At 43.9% G+C, this 26,186-nt stretch overlaps 1 protein-coding gene across 4 annotated transcripts in view; it reads left to right on the top strand.

The window, feature by feature from the left end:
• Positions 1-22,293, top strand: part of LOC109321048 (actin, aortic smooth muscle-like) — a 37,427-nt gene extending 15,134 nt beyond the window's left edge. For all 4 annotated transcript variants that reach the window (XM_019551340.1, XM_019551339.1, XM_019551337.1 and 1 more), the window contains 6 exons: positions 1,702-1,812; positions 6,320-6,404; positions 13,003-13,164; positions 13,789-13,980; positions 16,237-16,418; positions 21,771-22,293. In XM_019551340.1, coding sequence (XP_019406885.1) covers positions 1,702-1,812; positions 6,320-6,404; positions 13,003-13,164; positions 13,789-13,980; positions 16,237-16,418; positions 21,771-21,914 — 876 coding nt within the window. In that variant the 3' untranslated portion in view covers positions 21,915-22,293. The remainder of the gene's footprint in view (positions 1-1,701; positions 1,813-6,319; positions 6,405-13,002; positions 13,165-13,788; positions 13,981-16,236; positions 16,419-21,770) is intronic.
• The last annotated feature ends 3,893 nt before the right edge of the window (positions 22,294-26,186 follow it).

The raw sequence follows: 26,186 nt of genomic DNA, 5'->3' as shown, positions 1-26,186 counted from the left end.
AAGATTTGTTATGAGCAGGGACCCTGGTTTTCTGCTTGCATGGATTTTTCCCTTTAAAGGAGAAAAATGCAGGAAACCACAAGTTTCCCTTTGCAGGCAGTTCTATTCTGAAAGGGGCTGCTGGGGGTTGCAGGGAGTGGGAGAAGGGTGATCAGGCAGGGGGCTGTCATGTGCACACGCATGTGGCAGCCAGGCAGTGGGGAGAGTAGTTCCTGCAGGTCCCTCCAGGTAAGTCAGGGGACAAGGGATGAGGCACAGGTCACATGTTGGGTGGGGGGAAGGGGCATAGGACACAGGTTGAGAGTGGGGGGCACAGGCACAGTTGGAAGGGTGGGGGGGCACATGCCCCCCCAAGATTTCTGTACCCACAGTGTGGCACAGGGCTGCATAAGGGCTGGAATAGCTCTGCAGAAGCTGCCTTCATGGCTCAGTGTGGGGGGGCGCAGCACAGGAGAGTGCCGCACCGCTGTGGCCGCCAAGCTGAGGTGCCCCCTGTCCACCAGGCAGCAGCAGGGGCACAACTCTGCACTGCTGCCATGCCACACCATGGTCCATGGAGGGGGCTACTGCTCAGAGCTGTTCTGGCTCTGCTGCAGCCCTGTGCCCCACTGTGTGCACAGAAATCTTGTGGGGCATTACCTTGCTCCCCCACCCCTCTTCACTATGTTGCCTGTGCCCCCCCATCTTCCCCACACATCCACACCCTTTTTCACATGCTTGGGGGCTGGGAGTGGGGAGCAGTCGGTCAGGAATGAAGAGCACCAGCAGGGCCAGGGGGCTGCAGGCAGGTTTGCAGTAAGGGGCACTGGCAAGGCTGGTGGTCTGTGGCTTGGGAGTGAAGGGCAATGGCAGGGCAAGGTACTACCATATCAGGTCTGCTGCAGCTCTGGCGCCAACCTGGCATCAGAGTTGGAGCTGGAGGTGCTGCCTGCCCCTGACTCCCTGCTGTCTCTTTATGCTCTGCCACTCCTCTCCACACCCCCCAGTCTCCTCTCCTCCAAGCCACTTCTCCCTTTCTGCTTCTGCTGCACTCCTCCTTATTTTTTCTCTGTGCCCTGCTGCAGCCTAGGGCACAGAGCATGGCTCCAGCCTGGCCCCATATTTCATCTGTGGCAAGGCTTAAGCAACATACAGCCTTTGCTGTGTCTAGCAATGGCACCTTCAAATGCACTGTTCTAGTTCACATAGGCTATTCCCTGTACCTGGAAGCAGCATAGTCATGTCTACTCAGCCCTGAGGGAAGGTCCAATGCAACACACTGAGGTCATTGCTGCCAGGCAGAATAAGGCTGTGGTTTAGGGACAACCTTAGTGTACTGTAATGTCCATGGAGTAGCTCAGAAGCCTGCAATGGAGAATTCATTCCTTGAGTCATTCATTGTCCAGGAGTCATGTCTGGAGGCTGAGATGCAGATCTGAGCTTTAATGAGTGCCACCCAGTAACCAGTATGCTAGGTTGACCATCTATGGAATCCCAGTACATGGATTTGGGCCCAAAGATATTCTGCTTGCCATGTGAACCCATTGATTTCAGCTGTAAATGAGAACAGAAATTGTCCTGTCCTGTATATATTTTATGTGTATATTTAAAGTTCACTGAAATCATATTTGAAATGAAAAATTCTGCTTTCAACGCAACTTGTGCTGACCAAGAATGGAAACTATCTTTACAATGTTGACATAAATTGTCTTTTTATTTTAGATTTGGCATCATTCTTTCTATAATGAACTTCGTGTTGCCCCAGAAGAACACCCTGTACTACTAACAGAGGCCCCCTTAAATCCCAAGGCTAACCGTGAGAAAATGACTCAGGTAATGATGTGTCTGCTCTCATGGGTTAAATATTGTGCCGCAGGTCATTTCAGCACGGTGAGCAAAGGCTGAATAGTCCAGGAGACACAACTCCTACTTCATTCCTGAAAGGCATCCCTCCAGTACAGGTTCACTGAACACTGGCTGAACAAAGTGGAAAAACTTATATTTCTGCTCCCCTTCCAAATGCTTCTATTGTTGCCAATGATAAAATATTTAGTAATTATATAAAGTAGTGATTTATATTTCCCAGTTTCTTACAAAGAGTAAGGGGAAGGAAAAATTAATTTATGGCTTCAAAAGGAGATGGAGAGCTGCTGTTTCAGACCTTGCACTGCAACAGTGAGCTGTACATGTGCCTACAAGTACAGCAAAAAACACTCCAACATGTTTCATCCAGGGCCAAAGTTTGGGCAGTTTATCTCACTCCTATTGTGACAAAGTCACACATACATAAGTTAGAGTATAACACCTGCTGTCTGCCCCTTGGCAGCACCTCCCCTTCCTCTTTTGAAGGTAGTACAAGTGTACAATTGTCCATATCCAAAGTCCTTTTGTTTCTTCACAATAGTGGCTGGTTACATTTTCCTATTTTATGCCTCTCAAAAGTGGGTCAAGGTTCACATTTTCAATAGGGGCTCTAATTCTGGCTAGCTCCTGAGAGCTCTTGCTTCCTCTTTTGCTGCTATGTCCTGGGAAAAAAATCCCTCTTCTTCCTTTCCCTGCTTCACTCAGCAAATTTACAAAGAAAGAAAGTGGCTGGGCAATCTCCTCACTAGAGAACTCCCCACTCAAACTCCCCTGTTGGCTGGTTCTGGTGTTGCTGGCTCCTGTTAAGTATGCCTTTGTTTGGAAAGAAAAGCCAGTAGCACATTGTGTTGTCTTAATAGCAGAATTGCTTGCAAGTTAAAAGGAATTAATTATTCTACTCATATCAACAATGATGAGCCCTCCCTTGGAGTATTGTGTCCAGCTTCAAGAGAAATTGGAGTATTGTGTCCACTTCAAGAGAAATTGGTGAGCAGAGAACAACAAACATTATTAGATATCTGCGAAACATGATTTGTGAGGAAAGATTAGAATAACTGGGATTACTTAATCTGGAGAAGAGACAACTGAGAAGGGATTTGGTAATGGTCTTCAAATTCATAAAGGGGGGTAATAATGACCGTGATTGACTTCTCTGAAGCCACTGGGTACAGGACAAGTAGTAATGGTCTTAAATTTCAGCAAGTGAAATCTAAGTTATATATCATGAAGAACTTTCTCACTACAAGGGTAGGTAACGTTGCAACAGATTACCTAGATGGGGTATGGGATTCTTAGATGTTTTTAAGAGCAGGTTAGATGAACATGTCTAGGATGGTTTAGTCAGGGATGATCCAGCCTTGAGCATTAGGTTGCACTAGATGGCCTGCTAAGGTCCCTTTTAGTCCTGCTTTTCTATAATTGTCCTGCTTTTCTATAATTCTCTAGTAATCACAAAAGCTTTCACATGATGTAACAGTTCAAAATGTAAATTTGAATATGTGAGTGTAAACAATTTCATTTCCAGGAATCCCTTCCTTTGTTCCATATCAATTAAAATCTTTTTATCACATTTTCTGACGCCTTCCTGGGAGATTGTGCAATTTAAGGTGTGTTGGAAAGCACAAGGCAAGGATAGTTGCTTTTAGCAACTGTAAAAATATTGCTTTCACAGCAAGATAGGCCTTGCCACTACAAGATTAAAATAAATTCAGCATTCAAGTACTTTGAAAAAGTAGTTAATTATTTATCACTTATTAAATTAAGCCATTAATAGAAAATGAATTGTCTGTAATTTCAATGTTTTTTGTCATTGAAATGGAAGAATACTTTTTGCTAAGTATTTGTAAAGATATCAAATGATGAAATCAGGGATCTGCATTTAACTCAGTGGCCACACTGGCTCCTACTGGTGTAGATCCATAGTAATGATGGACTGTGGCCATAACATTACCCCTTTGAGGGGGAGAACATTTCCTGGAAGGTGGGTAGAACTGACTGGGAAAGTAATGCACCCACATAGTGAAGGGTATGCTAATTCAGTGGATGCCCATAACAGCCTTCCTAAGCAGAGTTCCTATAGACACTCCACTGAAAGCAACTTAGTGGTGGGGGGAGGGGAGGGGCATTAATAAATAGGAAGAGAAGTGTAAGTTATACCCTCTTGTACAAACTTAATTGAATGCCATATTTACTTGATTGTAAGACAAGCCCTCCCTGTCCCCCCCCCCAATTTAACGTGGAAGAAAAGCCTCTTATTTTAGAATCACATACAAGGGTGGTGGCGGGGCAGGCAGCTGCTATGGCTTGGGCCCAGCTCCTTCCCAGGGACAGGGAAGGGACAGGGTCATAGCTACAGCTGCTGCTGCCGCCTGCCCCTCCTCCCCCATTGCCCCTGAACCCTGCCATCTCCTTCTCCTTGCTGCAGCTTCTTCTCCTCATCTCCCTTCCCATGCACCCTCTGCTCCCCTGTCTGCCCCTTCCCCTTACCTTTGCTCTATCTTGCCAGATCCATCCACGCTGCAGCCCGGGGCATTGAGCACAGCCCCAGCCTGGCCAATAGCAGCAGTGTGGAGCCCACGTGGCTGCTATGGGGGCTGGGTTGGGGCTGGAGGCTGCGCTCCATTCCCCAAGCTAAAACAGAGATGGAGCCTGCCTGCACGGATAAAAGGCAAAGAGGAAGGGGGAGCAAAGGCTGTGAAGGGAGGAGGGGAAGCGGAAGCCGAGGCTGTGAAGGGTGAGGGGGAGCAGAGGCTGGGTAGAGGGGCAGGATGGGGGCCAAGGCTGTGGGGCTGGGGCAGAGACGGCAGGGGCATTCACAAGCAGGAGGCAAGTTACTTGACTTCCCAACACCACCTGTCTCCAGGGCTAACAGAGGTTAACCCCTTTAAACATTTTGCGGTGGCCGGCAACAGCAGCAGCACAATGGCGCCACCATCCTGCAGTGCCTGGCACCACTTGGCATGCAGCTGCAACTCCACTGCCGTGTACAGCACCAGTGTACGCCGGCCCTGCAGCAACCCTGAGGGAACGACGGTCAGGAGTCAGGTGGGCTCAGCCCCCTCAATAATATTTCCCCTCACTGCTTATGCTGCCTGCCCCCCTGGAGTGGTGGTGGTGGGGAGATGAATTAAAGGCCACCCTCCAATAAGTAGATTTTATATATGGAAAATTATAATACATATATACATTTTCCACGTACTGAATCTGATTATTGGGGGGGTCATCTTAAATTTGAGTAAATATGATATGTCCTAATGTACGTCTGATCTAAAGCCTCTTGAGGTGAATGGTGAGTGTCCCATAGGCTTCAGTGGCATTTGGACAAAGCCTAAGCAAGCAGTTTTCTGCCTGTCAGATGTTTGTTTCTAACCAGGAAGTACTCTTAGTTTGTGGGGGGAGTTGGCATGAGCATATTACTGCAGGAACATTCATTGGGGAAATAGTGTTAATTGCTTCAGAGGTCTAGAGCTACAATAACTTAGGAGAAGTGATGCAACTAGGAAGGTTTGGTCAGAGAGAAGGTTAGGCATTGAGTCCTCTTTGCTTAGTTAATAGAGCAGGGATTAAGAGCCAGGACTTCTGCAGCTTTTTCCCATTAAGCTACTCTGGGATTTGCCCTTGTCAACCTAGGCAAACTCTGTCTTGGTTTCCATATTTGTAAATTTTGTATCACACCAATTTCACAGGGGTCACATGGACCTTAACTCACTTTTATAAAGTATTTTATTTTCACAGATGAAATGTACTGTCAACATGCATATAATCCATGCTATTGTAAGGGGACATTGGTGTTGCAATTACACATTCTTGGAAAACTGTTGTAAAGATTAATTATACTGTTACCAAAATTGCTTGAACTCCAGGAATCAAGAAGACTCAGGGGACCAAATGTTTAAAAATAGTTTACAAACTTAAATATACTAACAACCCTATGATAAAATAAAGAAGAAACTAGAACCATTCAGTTGATCCTATAAAAGATATCACCCCCAAAATCCTTGCCTTTGGCACAATTCCTATATCATCATACTACATCACTCTAAAACTACCATGTTTATGTAGTTTATTTCTCTTTCTGCTTTAGACTAGTAGGGAGAAATTTAGCACCAGGATATACCTTATTTCCACAAAGAATATTGTTTTTGAAAAGGGACATAATTAAATAGTATTAAATAACATGTTAAATCAAAACAATACACTTTTAAATTAAAACATATAATATTTACATTATGTTGTAAATGCTATTTATAGTGTGGCCGTGTTTTATGTGAATAAAATATATAATTTAAGTTTTCATCCCTTTGTTACAACACCATTTTATTTACACTAGTGGACATGGATGAAATTCATTTTAACTGATTGTTGAGAAGATGAGTTTTATGGATATACAGGCCATCAGGTGATGTAAAAAATGAAGAAAATATTACTGTCTCTTCATATACTTTTCCTTCTAAAATATTTTAATTCTTAATTGCAGATCATGTTTGAGACATTTAATGTACCAGCGATGTATGTAGCAATTCAGGCAGTTCTGTCTCTTTATGCTTCTGGTCGAACCACTGGTGAGTTTTTCTGGCAGTCTGTTTTTTTTATTTTTACTTTCTTTCTCCTTTCTATGTGCAGATAAGACCGCTGTACATACAATATGTATTGTGAGGAAACCATACCCAGCTAGTTCCACACTAAGTTGCACAAAAACACCAGGGGTACTCATAACTTCATGGGAACTACAGGGATGGAACTCATCTTCTCCTCCAAGAGCGCAAGTCCCTACTTCTTATTTTGCAGCAGAATTTCTGTTAGGGATGTAGGCTGCCTACAGACATGCTCTGCTGTGTTCTAATTAGAACATTTCGGAGCAAACTCGTTTTATCAAGTTGGCTGGAGCATTCTAATTAGAATGCTCCAGCATGCCTCACCATCACATGTATTAAGTGTCCCACATTTCAAAATGGCCTCAGGGATACTTTAACTAAAACTTGTCAAATGAGCTTTAGCTAAACCATCCCAAAGGTCATTTTGAAATGTGGGATGCTTAATATACATAATGGTGAAGCATTTTCATGCCGCTCTAATTAAATGGCTCCCCCACCCCAAGCACATCTATAGATACCTATAGATTGTGTACACACACACACACACACACACATCTCTCACAAACATATATATGTATATACATATACATACATACGAATTATAAAATATATCGTATTTAAAATAATATAATATCTATAAACATACTATATCTTCTCACACACAACACATTTCACCACCAAAAAACAGCTACTAGAAATTGTAGTGTGCACTATATGTAAGAAATTATACTACCATAGTAAGAACAACTTTTCCAGTTATGGGCAAAAGTGAAATTAAATCTTCACTCAACTTGCTGGGAGCAGAACAATGAGCAGGCTCTGCTCCTTTGCTGCTGCTACTTAATTATTTACTACAAGAAAATATTGCTTTTATTAATTCTGCCTTTCAAAAACAATGTGTGTATTATATTCTGTGGTGTACTGTATGTAAGAAATATGGCATATATAAATACATATATATATTATAGTATATAATGCTTTATATATTATATATAATATCATATACCATTATATAGGATATGAATGTATCACACACACACATTAATGAAAGATATATGTCTGTCATGAACATATAGATATAATATGGATAACAATAATGATGATCTAGTGTATAGATTGTGTAGACAACTCCCCAATACTTAGATTCTATGTATGGAAAATTTATAAATTTGATAGAATTTTCCAGGTATAGAATCTAATTATTGGAGGTTTGTCTTGAATTTGTCTCCCTTCCCACTGCTACAACAGGGAAAATAAATCTGACGTGTTCTGTAGCACATTTGCCCTGTCATCCCCACCAATTCTTTCCCCTGCAGCCCCTTCCCTCTCTCCCTTACTGTCAGACTCTGCTGTCCCTGAGCACATCGAAGTGAGGGGCAAATTTGAAATAAAATGACCTTGAAATAAACACATTTACTGCTGCAGCAATTTGTATATGCAGGCAGTCCTTGTACTTATGATACAATTGGTTCCTGAGAACTGCATCTTAAGTTGAAACATCATAACTCGGAACCAATTTTCCCAGAGGAATAATGTTATAAATGGGGGATTGGTTACTTTACAATGCTTGATAAAGCTGCATCCAGCTGGTAAGTTTGCTGTGGTGGAAGGGGAGGGGGTCAGAGAAGGGGCATAGAGGGGGCACATCAAGGCCCCCTGCAGTGAGGAAGGGAACGGGGCAGAGCTGGGACAGGGGCTGGGGCACTGCCCAGCTGGGGAGGGGCAGGCATGAGATGGAGCCACACCTCATCCAGGAAGCATGGGGAGGAGGGGCGGCTCCCGCTGCTGTGCATTGCTCATCTGGGAAGGCAGTGGAGTGGGTATTATGAGGGGGCTTTGGCCACCTGAAAATTCACCATAGCCCCCCCATTGCCCCCTCTCCCAGTGCTGCCACCTCCCACCCAGAGTGCAGTCCAGTGCAGCCCTAGCCCTGCCTGCCTCACCCCTCCCCATGTAGATCCAGGGGCACATGCACTCCTTCATGTCCTCCATCCCCATCCAGACAAGTGGTAGGAGCAGTGGCAGGAGCCACAGGATAAGCCACCAGACAAGCAGCTGCCAGACGAGCAGTACACAGCAGCAGAAGCCACCCCCATGGCTCCATCCTGCACTCACCCCATTCCAGCTGGGCAGCGCTTGCCCCAGCTGCTGTCCCAACCCTGCCCCCCTCAAGGCCAGGGGGGCCTTGATCTGCATCCCCATGCCCCTTCCCTTCCTGCTCACCCTCCCTTTCCCCATCCACCAGAACAGACTTACCAGCTGGAAAAAGCTGTATTAAGCATTGTAAAGTTGAAACCCACATTGGAACTTTGAAACAGGGTGTCAATTTATAAACATTGTAAGTTCCATTCATCATAACTCAAAAAGTCATAAATTGAGGATTGCCTATAGTATCCATAGAATCTTAATTCATCCAGAATTGATGCATTTTTACCTTTTTTGAAACTGCTGCAAATTTTAGCACAGGTACTCTATAAACAAACTTTTAAGTAGCACTTTGGCACTCACTTATGTATAGAAAAACACTTTTGTTTGAAAAATATCTATCTATCTATCTATCTGATTCACTTGACTGTCCAAAAACACAAATCTACGGTCATGCCATCATCATCCTTATTATAATAACCACACAGTGCTCCGGTGTGCCCATGCACCCATGTGCCCATTGCCATATTGAAACATTACAATCACACAAAACCACTTCTGTTCCCTACACTCCCTCTCATTCCATCCCACAGCTGCCTACAATCCCTCTGTTTCCTTCCTTAGTTCTTAGACCAATGTTTTCATCATTCTCTTTCCCCATGTTGTCCTCATTACACCCTCTCTTCATGGTGTTAATCCAAAGTCAAAAGCCTCATGATTTACCATAGGGGTTTTCAACCTTTAAGGTAAGTGTACCCTCAGTGCCCCCTTTTTAGTAAGTGTACCCTGGGGGGGAGTGGCAGCAAGTGGCCGGAAGTAGAGTGTTGGTGTGGGGTGGCAATTGGCCAAATGTGGAGTGGGGACATGGTGGAGTGGTGGTAGTACAGCATCTGTATGGCCCTGCTCCTGTGAGGCAGTGGCACAGGGTGGTAGTATTCCCACCCCCAACGTAGCCCCTGGGATCTTTCAAAGTCCCTCCAGGGATACTCATGTCCCTGGCTGTCACATAGCTCATTAGGCTGGGCCCTAGCAGAGTCAATAGCATTTTAAGACATGGTGAACTCACAGCTCAGCACTGCTCAATATGTGTGTATACTTCAGATAACCCCCATAAAGGATCAATGTGCTAATTAGCCCCCGACTCATGACTGGAAATGGGTGTTCTTGTCACAAGTCTTGGTATGATGCTCCAAACATTTATATGCAAATGAGACATACAGCAACTTGGTCTGGCTTCATCTCATGGAGGGTGGGGCAATGCTAATCACATGCAATAGAATGAGAGAAGGGGTGACAGAGAGATTCTGGCTGAACATGTTGGGCCTTGTTTGTTAGTGTTTGCCAGACATTTAAGGCTGATGAAGGTACAGGATTCATTATAAATGGAAAAGAAAGATACAATCCAGCTGTGGGAATGAAAAACAAATTGAAATGTATGCAGTGTTAGTGGCTCACCGTGACTTGAAAAAGTCAGTGCTGAGGGGGACTGTGCTCAATGGGCACTACTGTGTATCTTATTTTAATGGGTTGTACTAATCTGTCCTTGTAGGGAGCGTGGGCTCATTCCCACTTTGCATGGGAATATGTCCTCCATAGGAGGTCTGTATTGAGCAGATTCTTTTTGGTATTGGTTGGTGGAATTGGAGCTTGCTCCATCCACTCCATGCATTGACCTGGTATTGCGTGCTTTCCAGGACCGGTGCAAAAAAACAGAAAAAAATTTAAAAAAAAAAAAAAAAAAGGTCCTGACCTGACAGGGGAGATATCAGGTAGTTTTACTTATCTGGTAGAGGAGATACCCTTCTTTTCACCCGTGAATAACTTAGTGTAGTTCAGTGGTGGGCAATTATTTCGGGTTGGGGGCTGCTTACTCAGTTTTGGCAAGCTGTTGAGGGCTGCATGGGTAGCCCAACCCTTTGACAGGAGCCCTGCCCCCTGGTCACCATCGTGGGACCAATGTCCCAGGGCCAGTATTGGTGGGGCCCAAAGCAGGGCACAGGCTGGCAGGGGTCTGTGAAGCTGGACTGGTCTGCACCAGCAGGGAGGTGGGAAGCTAGCCCGGCTCCATAGAGACCCTGCTGGCTGGGACCCAGCGCTCCTGCCGCCCTGCTCTGGGCCCCATTGGCACTGGCCTTGGGACACCAGTGTTGGCCCCAAACTCTCTCTGGCTCCCACATCTGCTCACTCCCAGTGCCACCCCCAGCCCCGCGGTATAGATAGAAGGTAGTGTGCAGCCCCAATCTCCTGCTCCCTGGCAGGGAAGGAGCTCGTGCTGAGTGCGGAGGGAAAGCAGCCCCTTGCCTGCCCCATGGCCAGTGCTCCCTGCTGCAGCTGCTTGCAGCCCATGTGGGGCTGTCCTGAGCAGGTACAGGCATCCCCATGTGGGCTGTGAGCAGCTGCAGTGCAGGGCACTGGCCATGGGGCGGGAAGTGGCTGCTTTTCCCCCGCACTCACCACCAGCTTGTAACGTGCCCCTGCTGCCAGCCTGGGCCCCGTACCGGCTTTGGGTTCACCCACTGGGGCTGTGCATGGTGGCAGCAGCTGCAGCCCCCGCACTTGCTGCACTGGGCAGTGTTTGCTGCTGCTACCTGCCTGGAGCTCGCGTGCTGGGCAGCCCAGAGGCAGCAGTGGCAAACACTGCCTGGAGCAGCAAGCCAGGGGGCCACAGAGCCAGTGTGGGGCCCAGGCTGGCAGTGGGGGCAGGCTGGTGCTGAGGGGGAAGTGGCCCCTCCCCCGCCCTGTGGCCGGCACTCTGCGTTGCAGCTGCTTGCAGGCTGTGGGGTCTGTGCTGGGAAGGAGCCCAGGGAAAAGCTGCACCTGGGGAAAAGCAGCCACTAGCCCACCCCATGGCCAGCGTTCCCTGCTGCAGCCACTCACAGCCCAGATGGGATTGTCCTGAGCAGGTACAGGCAGTGCCAGGCAGGCTGAGAGTGGCTGCAGTACAGGGCACTGGCCACAGGGCAGGGGAGGGGCCGCTTTCACCCCACCTGCGCTCAGCTTTTCCCCAGGCCACTTTTCCGTGGGCTCCTTCCCTGCCCAGGGTCCTTCCCTGCCCTCCCCCCACTTACCTGAGTGTCTGCCTGGGGTAGCTGCATGGTCAGCAGCATGGGGGAGCGGGGCTGGGTGGGCCCTACTGTTGCAGGAGCCTGCCAGGGCTTCCCCTGGGTCCTCATTTTTTACAGGAACTAAGGGCAGATAAATATAAATTTTCTAAATTTGTTAGGGGCCCCGTGAGCCGGATAGAATGGCCTCGCAGGCTGGATGCTACCCACAGGCCAAGTTTTGACCACATCTGGTGTAGTTAAATGGAGAAGCCTTGTCCTTTTCACTGTGGGCAGGCTGACCCCTGTGAGAGTCTACATATGCTTTCAAATGTGAGGATTTTGGCTACACAATTTATGGTGGGGGGATTGCAAGTCTGGGAAGTAGGATACTTGCTGATGGTAGCACCACACAGACTTGCATGATTGAGTTCTGCTCAGTTGACAGAATTTGGAACCAATTGGCTGATCTGAACTGAGACACGAAATTAAAAAAAAAAGGAAGAAGAAGTGGTAGGTTCTTATCAGTATGTAACTTAGTCTACAGTTAAGAGAGTATTAGGATTAGCTAGGGGTAGATCCAGGATGTCCCAAAGGGAGGTGCGGGAAAAGCAACCCACTGCATGTGGGTGGCTGCACCCCCTGCTCCCAGCCTCCTCTGCCTGCACCGGTGTGAGCAAGCCATGCTGCGGGAGCCTCTGGGAACTTTTTAAAGTCTCTGCAGCAGGTAAAGATACCCTTTCCCTTCCCCTTTGTGCTTAAAGGCGTTTCCTCCCCTCCACTTTTGGGGTCATAGCAATATCACCCATTTACAGAAACTAATGTTTGTGGCAAATAGTCTGGTCTTTTAAAGAACTCAATTGTATAAGTCTGTTTTTACCACTAGAAACGTCTATTTGCTCCTGAACAAAAAAGATAATGCTTCATTTTTTTTAAATCAAAAGTGCTATGCAGTACAGCTGTGTACAGTTTTAACCAGATGCCATATTTCTAGTTAGAGGTAGCTGTATTTTAATGGTGAATGGGATGATCTCTGTGTATAGTTCATATAATATTTTAAGTCCATAATGTGTTTGAGATCCTCTGAGATGAAAAGCTCTGTATGAATGTAAGATCATTATCATTAGCATCTGTTCAGAGAGAACAATATAGTGCGATTGCAGAATGCTTCATGTGTTTGCCAAAGGCAATGGTTCTTATTTATGCTAGTAATTCCTACCTGGCACAAGCAGAGTTCCAACTATATAATAAAGACAAAAGGCCTGGTCATATGAGTGTCTCCTAACTAGCCCTTCTTCATTGTAGCTTTCATTGTAGAATATGGAGAATATTTGGGGGCTAATGGGATTCTAGCATTTCCTTTCTTTTTTCTTTTCCAGGAATAGTTCTGGATTCTGGGGATGGTGTCACACACAATGTTCCCATCTATGAGGGGTATGCTTTACCCCATGCCATCATGAGGTTGGACCTAGCAGGCAGAGACCTCACTGATTACCTCATGAAAATCCTCACGGAGAGAGGCTATTCTTTTGTCACCACTGGTAATAAGCTTCTTTTCTATGGGTATTCATTGACTTTATTGTGTGTCTTGTTGAACTGCATGTATTCACCAGAGCGTGCATTGCAGGAAGCCTGCTTTAGTTGGGTAGCTGAGCTGTGGATGAAGTAAGCTTATGGACCTCTTTGTTTTCTAAGACCTGTGATGTCCATGCAATGCAGGCTGAGCAGGCAGAGGAAATGCAAATCAAAAAGAAGTTCCATGTATAATCACAATCATCATATTCTCAAGAGGAACTAATGTATGGCTTGTGTTATGGCTGCTGTTATGGCTAATTACATCAGAGCTTGCAAAGGCTTGTTGCAAACATGATTTAATTTGCCCAGTGTTGCTACGAAGGATGTGTTGTAACATCATACTAACTTTACAGGTGGGAAAACGTGGGTATGGAAAAGTTAGGTGGCTTATTGAGTCCACTTAGTGGTCAGTGTCAGAACAATGACTAAAGATCAGGAGTTCTGACACTTACCTAAAGATCCTAAATCACAAATTTGTGACCACATTGCCTGCAGGTGTATACATAACTGTGCATGACAAGGTCTATCCAGTGTGCATCTCTTAGCTGTCAAATTGTATATTGATATAACTTATTGTTGGATGTCTGTAGCGGAACGTGAGATTGTGCGAGACATAAAAGAGAAACTTTGCTATGTGGCTTTGGATTTTGAGAATGAAATGGCAACAGCTGCTTCTTCTTCCTCTCTCGAGAAGAGCTATGAACTTCCTGATGGGCAAGTCATCACCATTGGCAACGAACGATTCCGATGCCCAGAAACTCTCTTCCAGCCATCCTTCATAGGTGGGCCATGCCTGTGCTTTCAGTTTCTGACTAAATTTGAAAAGAAGACTTTGTTTAGTGTAAACCTTGAGATTTTTAAGACATAGAATCATGTTTTGAAATGTACTGAGAACCTGCAGCTTTGTCAGGAGCTGAGGCTAACATTCAGGCTAATTGCTCTTTAAAGACATTAGATTTATCATCTGGGTGCTGCCTGTCAGTTTAGAAAGCAATAGGATTTGGAAATAGTGACTTCACTAGAGTCAGATCAAAGCTAACAAACTAGTATTTGCACTTCCCTCAGAAGATACTTCTTCCAGTTTAGATTGGCTGATAATTATGGCTAAGTGCAGACATTTGGGGGAGCTGGGGGGCGGGGGGAGGGGTTAGATTGGGTTAAAAATGGCCAGCCAGTTTAACTTAACTTGCTCGGGTGAGGACTTTGCACGTAGTCTCATTGATTGGAAATCAATCTAAACTCTTAACAGTACAGAAGTTCTGTGCACACAGATCAATCTAAAAATGGTGGTACCTGTTCTATGATAGACCTGGATCAATGTACCCTCAAACTTAATTGGTCTAGGTTAGGCTGGTAATGGAACTTCTCTATACTTACTTGTGTAGCCCGAGGTTGGAAAACCCAGCTGCCAGCTCCGGCCCTGGGGCTGCATTTTTCCTACCAGCCCCTGGCACCAGAATATTTTATAGCTCTGCTGCCCCTCACCCCCCACCCCACCCAGTGGACCAGCCAGTCCCCCTCTGCCCCTGAACCCCCATCCTGCAAGCTGCTTTAGTGCTGGTTTTATCAGCATTTGCCACTGCTGGGAGTTGAGGAAGGTAAGTATTGGTGGGAGGGATGGGAGCGTAGGTTTGCTGTGGAGGGTTGGGGGACTAAAAATAACCCATGGTTCCCCCCCTCCCATGCTCCACCGTAGACCATGTAAGCCTCCCTGGTCCCCCCAAGCCCTTTCAGATCCCACAGACCTTGCCTGCCCCCCAACCTCCTGCAGCTTCTGCCTGTCTCCTGTTCCCTTGTGGATTCTTCCTGACCTCCCATCCTTCCTGTGAATACCGCTTGCCCCCCTGGGTCTCCCCCAATCTTTGCTGTGGATACTCCCTGATTTCCATATCCCTTATTGTTCCTGCAGACCTCACCTTCCCCCCACCCCCCTGTGGGTGCTTCCTGTCTCCCAATGCCCCTGCAAACCCTCAGTCTCCCCCAAGCCTGCTTGCCCCTGATTCCCCCAACTCTCCCACTAGCCCCCACATCCCAACTGACATTAGTTTGGGCGGTCATTTTTAACACAGTCTAACCTTCCTGAATGCCTGCACTTAGTCTATAACTGTACTCAGCATGTAAGAGAGACAGTTATCTCATAATTCATGAAAGTTCTCATCCAGATTCTGCCCCTGCTTTAACAACCAGTTCCTCTAATCTGGGGGCAGGAGAAAACTTTTCGGCAGGTGTGCCACAAGGTAAGCCCCACAACCTTTTTGAGTGCCACTCCTTTCCCCTTCTCCTGCCCAATCTATTGCTCTGCTTTTTGCTCCCTCCCCAATCTGCTGCATGTCACACACAAAGCCTGCCTGTGCCACTTGTGGCACGTGCTGTGGGTTGGGCACTCCTGCTATAATTTATGACTCAGGAAGCAATAGAATATAAAACCAAATATCATTAGTTTCAAATAGTTTGCCTTCAGCTCTGTGTACAGTTGACACCCTGCCCCAGTCAGGATTTGTTAGCTCCCCATGAAACATGACAATGTGCTAACTGTATTTCTGGTCCTTCATGTGGTTAGCTCTTTTGTGGGAAATGTATATTCCCATAAATGACTCTACTCACCTTTCACCCTGTTATTCTAACTAGTTTGTAAGAATCAACTTAGCCAAATGGATTTAGGAGTGACCTAGCTAATTCCAAAATACTATGTTATAGGATAGAAGAATATCTCATTTCATGCTTTTCTATTTGCTAAATAAAGACTTGAGGTTGTCTAAATACCCAGAGCACAGTAGGAGAGAATCACTTTTTTCAAGTATGTGTTAGGTGTGCAATTGTAATCCTACCTCACAAGAAGACATGGAAGGGGAGAAATAGCACTTAACTGTATAATCCACCTTCTTCCTAGCACTGCGTAGCTTGTTGCTGGAATATTATCAGGATCATTGAGTGTGATCTTTCCAAGTCTCCCATTCATTTTGATGATAAAGAAAAAGAGTTCATTATTTTGTTTAACAAAATCAACAATGATGTGTGCAAATGTTATTTCCAAACAGGAATGGAATCTGCAGGTGTTCATGAAACCACTTACAACAGCATTATGAAATGTGATATTGACATCCGTAAGGATCTCTATGCTAATAATGTCCTCTCGGGGGGGACCACAATGTACCCTGGTATTGGCGATCGCATGCAAAAAGAGATCACAGCTTTGGCTCCAAGTACTATGAAAATTAAGGTAATTTTAATATTTTGTACCGATTTTTTTTTTTCACCATTCTTTTGTTAAAAAAACCAGACTGTATACACCCGATATAAATGTTCGTAAGCAAACATCCTTTAGAATGGAAGACTTGGAAATAGCAAAACTGGATTCTCTACCTGGCTTTGTTGTAGGCTTTATGTGACCTTGGGCAATCTCAAAATAGGATTGAGAAAGGGTCTTGTCAGTTGTTGACTTAAAAAGTAGTAGTTGAAGCTATGTGAGTGGATCAGGTCATCTAAAGAAGATGTAAAGGGAGACAAGGACAAAGCCAATGGGGTTCTTTTGGAAACTAAGTTAAGAGAGGAGAAAAAAGTAATAATAATAATAAAAAAGACACTGAAGGAACAGCCAAAGAAGTAAGAGAATGTAGCTGCAAAACCAAAGAACAAGTGCAGCCAAGAAGTCACTGAGGGTAGATAGAGGCATGAAATTTGGACATGAAGACATTTTTAGAGACAGGTGAAAGCAGTTTCAGTGGAGCTCAAAAGCTACCAACTAAAGGGAAATTTACTCTACTAATAATGACAGAAAATCAGTAGTGAGAATGCAACACTTTGCAAGTTATGCAGAAAGATCCTTTCATCACTGGCTTGAGTCAGTAGCCTTGTGTAGTGTACTGTGTATTTGTTTGTGTGATCTTGATGTGCAATCGGTGTGCCACAGAGAAAACAAGAATTATTTTGAGAGTTGTTGAGCACGGTGAAAATAGGAAATTTTCCAAAGGACCAACAAAAAGTTAATACAGGTGCTTCTTTAATTATGATAAATTGAGGAAATGATAGTATTCCATGACTTGTACTGTCACCTCCAGCTGCGTAATGTAGTGGTGGTACAGTGGAGTGTAAAATAGAAATTTTACAGATTAATTACAGGAGAATATTATTATTATTACTGTTACCATCATTATTATTACATAAAGGAAAGCAAACATACAATTAACGTATATTTTTAGTACATATACATTTAAGCAGTGAGAAAAAGACTCAATAACATTTTTTTATTTTACTATTATTATTATTATTATTATTATTATTATTATTATTATTATTTGTAGTAGTAGTAGAAGTAGTAAAGATATATTTTATTGGCTCTTTTCTTTGCTGCTTAAAAGTAAATATTTTTAAATGCAAACATAGATTTGCTATGGTCAGTTATTAACATGGTACACTTAATTTCCAACCTCACCTCTAGTCTTCACATCCTGTAGTAAACCACATTGAAATGCTTGTATGCATTTGCAAAGGTAGCTGATATTGGAGTAATTATTAAGGTATTTGTGACATGGGACTCATTCAGTCTTTCACTAAGTGCCCTAATCATTGGATTACAGCTTGCTTTCATTATGGCCCTAAGAATCATGCATTCCTTTCCATTCAGTGGTGCAAGTTCAGTAGGTAAGAACAAGGATAACTATTTGAAGCCATCCTTATCGTTAGGTTAGTTGTTAGAGCTGTCCCTTGGGAAGTAGGTGATGTAGATGTGGCTCTCTTTTGGGGAGGTCCTAGAATCTAGGTTTCACAGTTTCTGGACAAGTACTCTACCTAGTGTGACATAATAAATGGTTAGTAAGCAACCTATACCACTTCCTTTTATTTTAAAAACGTGTGTGTTGACATTTTTGGTTCTTTCAAATTAACCTTGTACACATTTGTCCTGAGGAATGGGTGGTGAGCTTTAAATCAAAGTTTATGTCTCTTAACTCAGAGACATACAACATGAGGAGGGCCTGGAGTTCAGACACACTTGTATGATCAATGTTCTGTGCTGGTCTGTACTAGGCAACTCTGCTCGGGGTGCAGATTTTTTATATCACCATTCTGATGCATCTAACTCTCTTTATGCACTGTGCAGAGGACCTGGGTATCCATGTCTGAATTTTGAATTTTGTTTTGTTGGACTGAGATGCCTAACATATGACTTATAGGCATCTGAATTCGTTTCTTTTTTAACTGTCCCTAAGTGAAATCCATGGCTTTGTCATATTAGACTCTATGGATGCATAATGCCCCAGAGAGTTTACTAAGTAAACAAGACAGGCAAACAATGGAAGAAGAAACAAGTGTATGAAAATGATATGATTTACCCAAGATAACACAGCAGGTTAGCCAACCCAAGTCTATCAACAGTAGTGCACAGGACATACAGTGCAGTGTCAAGTAGAGATGCCTGAGCTGGCCCTGAAGAGCATAGCCTGGGCAACAGGAAGAGTATACTCATGTTAAATATAGTGTGGCTCTCTTCCCATGCTAATCATAAGAACTACCCTGACAGTGAATTTTGCTGTGTCAGCTTTGGGTATGTACAGACCTCCAGTTTCTCGTGGGAAAAGTCACTGATATCCTAGGAGAAACCATGAGTGTACAGATGTTCAAGGTTTTTCTCTCAGAATCAAATTGGCCACTCTAGGAAGAAAATAACTTGGGGACAACCTGGGAGAGTTTCTCCTGTCACTCATTGGACTCTACTGCTCTGCCTCTTTCACAATCCCCACATTGTACATAGGCTGACTCTGAGAAGTCTGGATGAGCCAGTCATGCCCCATGTACTACTGCCATTTGTTTCCAGGCAGACTGAGAGAGTCTGCAAAGCATGCTGAAATGTGTGCATGGGGAACTCCTAGCTACTCAGTGTCAGCATTGCAACCTTACTGTCTTCAAAGGTTCAGAATTCAAATATCTGTTCATGTGTCTCCAGGTAAGTTTTTTTACCAAGAGAAAATCTCAAAACATTTGAACATGTATATGTAGCCACAGGCTAAGTCTGCTACCTTGTTCACTAGGTCAACATTGCCTCTTCAGGGAGACAATCTGAAGAGAAGTTAAGCCACAGATATTTCTTTGTTACATTCATACACATCCTTGCCTCTGGATTTATTAGACAACAACAAACTAATTTTATGTGGGCAGATCCCAGATTAAGAAAAAAGGACCGTGACAGCTGCCACTGACCACCCCTTTGACCTTTGAGAGGACTGGAGTGAGGCACAGTTGGAGCGCCGGGTGGTGGTGGACACTAGAATGAGGGAGGCACAAGTAGGGAGCAGATGAAAGGAAAGAGGAACTTGCACACAGCTTCCACTGTCTCCAGCACACCCTAGCACCCATGTCGCCACTCCCTACAGCCATGGTTGGAGCAGAGCAGGAACAGTCTTCCTAAGGCTCCCCCCATTCCTGGGGCAGAAGGTGGGCCTCTCTCTCTCCTGCCCCTGTTCATTGTGCAGATGCCTCTGCTGCCTGCCCCCCCCAACTGGTCTGGGAGCTCCAGTTGTGAGGAACAGCTGTTCAGACTACCAGGCTCAGCAAAGGACAGCAGCAGTGGCCAACCCTTCTTCTCCCTGTATGGCCTCTCCCACATGCACAACCAGGTGAGAGCAGAGGCAGGAAGAGGGAACTGGCCATCATACTATTCTCCCCAATTGAGCCTGGCATCCCACGTAGCTGCTCACCACAGCCTCTGGCTGGAGTGAGTCAGGAGCTCCCCCTACTTTGCACCCAGGTCAGCTAGGAACAGCAAGCAGGGCTTCCACCATTGGCAAGGGGAGGTGCTACTGAGTGCTGGTGTACCTTACCTACTTTGGAGACTTAAAAACAGTTCCCAGCTGCTGCTATTGCCATGGGTTGATCTATATTCCAGTTGTTACTTTGGCAATGGCAGCATGGTGTGTGTGCACCCAGCAACTTTGTGGGGCTGCTTTTGCTGCTGGGACATCGAGAGAAGGGACCTATTCTGGCACTCCTACTAAGTAGTGCTCTGCGGATGTTGTCCAACTTGCTTTCCCTAAGACAGGCCAGTGGCTTCACCCTTCTTGTGCCTGCTCCCTAATCATGGCCTTCCCCTGGAATCCCCTCCAGCCATGCCTCACCCCTCTTTCTCCCCTCCCCCTAACGGCATGGTCTGACCTTAGTTCTGGCTCAGACTTTTCAGAGAATCCAGGCATCTTGGGCTATGGAGAATTGAAGCCAGTTTGTATGACTTTTGGAAAGCTGACTCTGGTATACAGTGCAAGGGGGCGGGAAGCAGCCACATGAATTTACCCCTATAGATATGGCAGTCCTTGCAAAAATGTACATGAGATGCCTCAAAGCTCCCATTTAAATAGTCCTTTTAGATAGACTGAATGATCTTCCTAGGTCCCATCTGGCCTTACAATCTATGAATCTATGAAAATAAATTCTTCCAGGTAACGCCACAGAATAGAGCCCACTACCAATTTAACTTCAGTTTAATTAAATATGCTGCTGATTCAAGTCTGATAAACAAGGAGCATCAAGATTTTTAAAAAGATTGGTGAGTTTGGGTGCCTCAGTTTTGGGGTTTTTTTCTTGAGATTCTTAAAAGAGGCATCATTTAAGAACATAAGAAGTACCATACTGAGTCAGACCAATGGTCCATCTAGCCCAGTATTTTGTCTCCAGCAGCTATAAGGGGAGAGCACTGAACTAGATAGATCTAGAATGATTTATCCCCTATCCATTATACTCCCTGACATCCACCATTATTGGTTCAGAGGACACATCTCCAACCATTCTGTTCAATAGCTATGAATAAATCTATCATTTATGAATTTATCTAGTTCCTGTTTGAACCCAGTTATGCTAAATTCCAATCACCCTTCCTCTGGGGCCTAATTTGAAATTATTCACTCAGATTCAGTCATTGATTCTGAAAATCTTTATCTAAAAGAGTTTACAGGGCCTGATCCTGTGAGGTGCTAAGCATCATCAGCTACCTCTTATTGACTGAGATGTTCAGAACTTCAAAGAATCAACCTAAAATGTAGGGAAGTCAGTTAACTATGGATGGATGAGACCCAGTGAAGAACCTGATAAGGCTTTACAGCATACCTTAGTGAAATGGCAGTCTAAGAATTTTAAAAAGGGATCATAGGCTGGGGTACCCAGGTATCTTTGTGGCAAGTGGTTCATCTACAACCAGGTGATAAACCCTTGATCAGCATTTGTTTAACTGCAGGGTAGGTCAAGTGATCAACATTTCATGGCTATCTGCAAGTGACTGCATCTTTCTTTACCATCTTTGGGCCTGATTCAGAATAGAGTTGAGCATCTGCCACTCTATTGGCTTCCCTTTTGGCGAAAGCTATAGGATAGTCATAAGTCAAATCATGCTCTCAGCTACACTGGAGCATCTCTGAGGACTTCAGCTGCCAGACAGAGAAGATGACCTATTGGTGATATTACCTCAGCAAAATTGCCCTTGATGTAGAGAGGAAACAGAATTTCATTTAATATGTTTGCACAGAGAGGAGACATCATTATATCAACTACTTGTTTTCTTTCACTGAGAAGTCTTCCACTTTTCTTCTAGATGATTGCACCACCAGAACGTAAATATTCTGTCTGGATTGGGGGTTCAATCTTGGCTTCCCTCTCCACCTTCCAGCAAATGTGGATCAGCAAAGATGAATATGAAGAAGCTGGCCCCTCCATTGTCCATCGCAAATGCTTCTGAGTGTGCTTATGATATACCATCACTAATAAGTAGTGGTGTTTCTGCATGGCACAGCCACCTTTGTATGAAATATGTGTATTAGGCTTTCTACCACTGCTTTTAAAAATGCAATAATGGTTGTCAAGCTGATTAGTGTAGTGCATCCTATTTCGGAATGCTAAAACAAGATTTTTAATATTTTAGTGTCATATGCCTCCCAAGATAAAGAGCAATGACATAGACTTGCATAGAACTCTTCCTCCCTGGGTCTTGGAGCATTAGCTGGATGTTCAAGAGTTAAAGCTATCAAGGGTACTGTGATGTTGATGTTGGTGTTGTTACCCTTCATCAGTAGATGGAGAATCTGAACCAAACAAATTAAACTGATTTTTCTCAAGTTCAACTGGCTGAAAATCCTTCCCATACAGAGGTCCAGCAGACAATCTGTGTCCCACTTAAGCCAGGGGTAAAGGACCTAAGTAGTACATGTGAGTTTGGTAACTTGCTGTACAGAGGTCATTTTTATCCACAGTAAGGGCTATGGAAACATGATGTATAATGTATTATATATTAAAAGTGGACTGAACACATTCTCAATCCTAGTAGGGTAGAAAGGATATGCTTGAAAAAATGTACAATAATTATACTATGTGGGAAATTTACTACATGGTATCTGTTCCATGTCCACTCCCATACTCAGTTTCATCTTAGAATAGCCTCTTGCTGAATGCAAAGTGACTCCATGTTCATTCCCAGCCAGGCATTGTAACAATGCCTATTGCAGGCAGCTGGCTTGGGGGAGAAGTAGTTGGTTGTCTACTTCTTACTGGGTACATCTACATGTGCAATTAGCATGTAGCAATTAACTGGCACAGTTTGTGCCAGAGTCAGCTGCTCCTGGGCACAGCATCTGCATGTGCACCTTGGATTGCAGCAGTTTGAACTGGGGAAGAGCATCCTGGGCTGGCGAGAGGCCCAGGGGGTCAGCTCTGAGCTCCAAGTGGCAGCGTCAGGCAGCAGAGGGGCTGCCTGGGGCACAAGGGTGCTACAGTGTGGGGCTAGGTGGCAGGCAGCCCCTGCACTGTAGCACCTTCAAGCCCTAGCCAGCCCCAGTCACAATCTACACGTGTATGAGTGTGCATAATTACTCTGCTGTAGGATAGTACTTGTCCTGAACAGTACTATCCTATGGCAGAGTTCATTTACTATGCCCTAATTCCAACGGATGTGTAGATTGTGATGCCTTACTATGGAACTAATTAGTCAACTCAGCAGTAAAGCACATGTATAGATACACATGTAAAGATGCACCTAGTAATAATTGGGTTGTTTGTCCATGTCCTTAGCAGTAGATGTAGTAAATTTAATTGGTCCTTTTGTACAAATGTCTTTTTTTTGTGGAATTTGCAAAGAATCTTTTATTTTGCTTATGTCTGTTTGGGAGTTGCCCATGCTATCAGTGAGGAGCATTGATAAACTGCAGTAGTTTTCGTTTGTTTTATGTGGAACAGATTAAAATTACCTACTACACTTTATTTTGCTTAAAAGTCTCTCTCTTAAACAGTGAAATTTTGCTGTTCTTGTTATAGCAAAAAATAATTACTTGGTAAATAGCTGCCCTTTCAAATATATTATCAAACAGCACTTGTAATGGGTCAATAAAAGTGTAATTATCCATGAAATGTTAATGTGAGTTACCTTAATTCCATGGTGCTCAGTATATCTATTAAACTTATACCAACTAGTGATCATAATTCAATTTTAAGTTAATTAAGGTATGAAAATGACTTTGTTAAATTCCAGCTGAATATTTACCTTAAACCAAGAGAACAGTTGTCACAATTTCTATAAAAATCTACATTTCCCTTTATGGTAAACTTTCAATTTATCTGCAGGACATAATGCACTGTATTTCAAGTTGCCTACAAGTATCAAATGCAGGTATGAAGATATTTCTCTACTGTGTTTTAATCACCAGGTAAGTGCATTTAACACATGGATATAATTCTCCCTTTGACTTCACTTGGTGTTTTGCCTGTTTCAGGCTCATTCACTCTCTATGCAAGTATTATTCTTGTTCCTAGACGGCGGAAGATGAGGCACAGTGAGGTAAAGTGACTGGCCCAAGGTCACATGATGAGCAGTGTCAAAGGTGGGACTAGAATTTAGGATTCTTGACCCGTAGTCCACTGCTCTAGCAACTGGACCATGCACGTTGTTTCTAACTGGCTTGCTCACTCACTCTCTCTTTCTCTCCTTGCCACTGAAATCATTGCAGTCTGTACCCATAAATCCATTATACACAGATGAGGAAATGATTATCAGTAAGGATAGCTGCCCCCTTTTCAAGGAAGGAGAGGGGATCAATTCAGTGCTTACTTTGTTGAATTTCTATGGTATGAGGTTGTAGATTCAGGGTTTTTTTTGGTAAGGTCATCAACCTTTTCAACTTTTTACTTGAGCTGGGCTCTGGGGAAAAGGTTATTCTTTAAATTCCAGTTTTGCAGAAGCAGATTTTTGTCTTCTAGCTACAATGATGGGTAAGCACAGCATTCCAAAATCATTGAAAAAATAGCAGGTGCTATATGTACATGACTGGTTATTCTCAGAGAAAACAAAGTATTTGTCAAATGGCATGGTTAAGGACAAGAAGTGATAAACTGTTGTTAAGTCAGCTAATTTTATGAAGAAGTCTGCCTCATCTGTCCTTCATTTAGCCTCTGGGCAGCTGGACAGTCAGCTGTCTGTCTGCCTGTTGACCTGACCCTGCCTACTTGGTAGATATTTGATCTTCCATTCACGTGCTGTAGGCTTGTCCAGTGCACCTCCTCCTTCTCTCTGCAGCTGGGCAAGACTTAAAAAGGTGACATCAAATACCTTTCAAACTGAGTGGCTGATACGTGATTAATAGAAAAGGCCAGCCGGGTGACTGCCTGCGTTCTGTGTGTTGCATTACGCATCTGGAATGCCATCCCCTCTACTCGAGCTTCAAAGGTTTTGTGACATGCGGCTTAATTCATAACACTACTTGGCTTCTATGGAAAGGTTGTTACAGATCCTGACATCAACTATTAAGGCTTCCTCTCTGTATTTTTCAGAGGCAAATGAAGAGCTTCATACTAGTTCATTATCAGATACGATAATCCTGTGGTTGGGAGGGACCTCAAGAATCATCTAGTCCAAACTCTGGTATTCAAATCAGAACATCTGGATTCTATAACTTCCTTTGCCTTTTGAAACAAACTTTACAGATGTTTTTAGAAAGTAAGTTTACACCATAGTAGCAATGTGTCCTGGCTGGTATACCTTGCTGAGGAGATACTTCTTCAGCCTGATGAAGGGTTTTTAAACCCGAAAGCTTGCTAAGAAAATTGTTTCCAACTATTGAAGTTTGTGTAATAAAAGATATCAGATTCACTCAAAGAACCTTGTTTGCTGAGGGGAAGCACTCAGGACCATCTTAGCCTAGATACTATATAGACATACTCAAAAACTGCACCAACATGGATAGAAGTTGGTTGTAGCTATATATAAAAGCACTCCTTCCTCCAAACAGTTTTCTGATAGTGGGAGGTGAAAGATCTCTGAAGCAGGTTTCTCAGAGTCATATTGTAACTACTAGATATCCAGGACAGATGGATATCTAGCAGACACAATTGTTTTTTTCATTAATGTGTTTTCAGTTTTGAATGACAATATAAGTTCAAATGGCCAGTAATTGTCTTCTCCAAACAAATGTAAATCAATATAAATATCTGCGTTTGAAGGTAAATTTTACCGGGGATTTATTGGCCTGGTCTAGATCTATATCTATATCACCACTTACCCAAAAAGCTGACAGAATTGCCCGGTTGTGAATTAAGGACAAAAGCCCTTGGTTGCTCTTGAAACTTATCTTGTTATTTTTCTAAGCAAAGCACCTTAATCTTTAACCTATTATTCTTGTGGCCAGTGCTGTTCAAGATTTGATTGTCAGCTTTCCAATTAGTTGTGAGTTTAATTTTATAACTCTTTATAGTATTAAAACAGAATCAATTGTTACTCAGGTTTCGACATCAAATACATTTTAAACTTTCATGATTCAAAAAAAAAAAAATCATTCTGTAGCCCCTTTCACATCTCCCTTTCATGAATATTCAAAGTTCATAAATCTAGGCAACAGTTTCCCCCCAGAGCATGCAATTTCAGAAATTCATTTGTACAGGACATATGCTGAAATCCCGAAAGCAGTAAAGAGGTCAAATAGCTTGACTCCTGTGGTGTTCCCAGAAAACATGTTGGAATATCTCATTT

This window comes from Crocodylus porosus, unplaced genomic scaffold (assembly GCF_001723895.1).
Source record: "Crocodylus porosus isolate Cpor-Errol unplaced genomic scaffold, CroPor_comp1, whole genome shotgun sequence".
Taxonomy (NCBI): Eukaryota; Metazoa; Chordata; order Crocodylia; family Crocodylidae; genus Crocodylus; species Crocodylus porosus.
The sequence above is the reverse complement of the archived record's forward strand: the minus strand, read 5'-3'. Positions and strand labels throughout refer to the sequence as shown.